We start from the raw sequence: 2,314 nt of genomic DNA, 5'->3' as shown, positions 1-2,314 counted from the left end.
ATTAATTACTAATTATAATTATTTGCTAACCTACTTATACTTAGGATATTATAAGCCTCATATTTTTAAGTGTCTTATAGATACATTTTAAAGATTATATCATGTTTTTATCACAGATTACATAAACTATAAATATGTATAATCTATATTATATTTTATTTTATTTAAATTTTTAAAAACAAAATATTTTAATATGTATTCTTGAATTTATATTTATGGTAGGTTAGTGAAATTGATTACTTAGGTACTACAAAATAATATTCATGTATTCTACTTTGACTACTATACATAAATTAATGATCACTATTATATATATTATGTCATCAGTGATGACTCATCACATAAGTAATTATGAAGTATAATTTTGTGAAAATAGAGAATGTGAATTCCATATTTTATTTTTTTAAATAGTCACTAGTATAAAGTAGACATTTTTATAATACTCAGAATTATTTTGAACTAAACATTTTAATCAAAAGAGATATATTACAAAATATTTAACTTTAATAATAAATTGGAGTAATTTGACATTCAAAACTATAAAATATAAATTTGTACTATATGAGCAATAATAACATTTTAAAAATTAAATAATAAAATTTTATCTTTAATTCAACCTAAATTTAAATATAAGATTTAATTACTCTTTTTTCAAATTTTTTGTATTTTTTACACTATATTCTGAACATAAGCACCAAGGAGTTAAGGTTTTATTACATTTTAAATTAATATTTAATACTATAGAAGATACACCATCAATGAGCAATTCATGTTTTTTTTTTAGAACATAGTTGACATTATGTAATCCTGTATGTCTGTCTCGTTTTCTTGTTACTTCACGTTGGTTATAACACTTAGTCATATCTCGTTTTCTAATAGCTCTATCATGATTGTGCCTAAAAAACATAACTGTATTATTTACATTTTATATTTATATTTTTAACAACATTTTCTTATTTAATGCCTACAATCAAAAATAAGTTTATTAGTTAACTATTAATATTATTATTAATAAATAATTTTTGAAATTTTAATAATATTTAATTTACTATGTTAAATTTATCAATATTTTCAAAAATAGTCTTATTTCTAGATTTATTGTTATCATTACTATTAATTTCGTTATTCATACACCTATTGTTACCTATTATAATGTTATTGATATTGATCAATAGACTTAGCTAATAATAATACAATTTTGCTAGTTTTTTTAACTTATAAAAAGTTTAATAATTATAAAAAATTATTCACCATTAATATTGTTGAGGGCAAAGACTGGAACTTCTATAATTTTAAGGGTTTTTTAAAAATATAAAATTTCAGTTCTGGTATTTGAAAATTTAAAATTAAGGTTTCTGTTAAAAAATGTATTAGCTAGTTTCAATTTTTTTTTTTTTTATTAATAAGGAAAAAAAATATATAACATGCATTTTAACGTTGAATATAACATTATTTATTACAATTGTAGAGCAATATATAGGACATTTGAATAAAGGGGTCCTTTAAAGATTAAGGTTCCACAATTCCGGTTCTATTCAGTTTGATCCCAACCCCTAATTGAGGGTTTACTGTATTATTGTAATTTTGATTTATATGACAAATAAAATAATTTAAAAAGATTTTAGTTAATGTATATTAACTTTTATATATTTAATATATAATTAATGAACTATGGTTATTTATATTTACTAAATAATTATATTTATTCATACATCAATGAATAAGTATAAAGGTTGTGTTGTGATGAGGTGAGTTACGCTGGCATCCGCAGATTAAAATAACTACTCAAAACCAGTACCAAAATTTGTTATATAATTTGTACAAATTTGTAAATGCATTTTGAAAATTTTTACACTCCCTTAAAGGGTGGAAAAACACTTTTTCATTTCGGATGAGAGTGTAACATACTCCAGCATCTACATTCATAATTTTTATCTTAGACATTCAAAACTGATACTAAAATTTGTTATATAATTTATACAAATTTGTAAATGACCCCAAAATGGTGGGGAAACACTTTTTCATTTCAGATGCCAGCTTGATATAACTTATTTGCATAAAATAAACAATTTTTATTAATAATGTATGATTAAGTACCTAATTGTTATTCATGTTTTATTATTGGGTCTTCTTTAATATCCTAGAACATTATATTGACTTAAATGTTGACATTAGATACACACTAATTGCATTTGGTTTTTAGCATTGATATGAATTAATATGTTGAATGCTCCTTCTTTTTATACACTTAGTTAGTTACACTTATAATATGATCAAGATTGTAAAGTGTGTAAATTGATAAAAAAAAAAGCAA

General features: G+C 21.3%; 1 protein-coding gene across 1 annotated transcript in view; it reads right to left on the bottom strand.

Annotated features, from left to right (window-relative positions):
* Window positions 1-622: 622 nt before the first annotated feature.
* The window catches only part of LOC112680428 (beta-1,4-galactosyltransferase 7), a 3,199-nt gene continuing 1,507 nt past the window's right edge, over window positions 623-2,314 (bottom strand). Inside the window, exon 5 of the mRNA XM_025550515.1 lies at window positions 623-896. Within this exon, the coding sequence (XP_025406300.1) occupies window positions 641-896 (256 nt within the window). The 3' untranslated portion in view covers window positions 623-640. The remainder of the gene's footprint in view (window positions 897-2,314) is intronic.

This window comes from Sipha flava, unplaced genomic scaffold, assembly GCF_003268045.1.
Source record: "Sipha flava isolate LNK unplaced genomic scaffold, YSA_version1 176_pilon_pilon, whole genome shotgun sequence".
Lineage (NCBI taxonomy): Eukaryota > Metazoa > Arthropoda > Insecta > Hemiptera > Aphididae > Sipha > Sipha flava.
The sequence above is the reverse complement of the archived record's forward strand: the minus strand, read 5'-3'. Positions and strand labels throughout refer to the sequence as shown.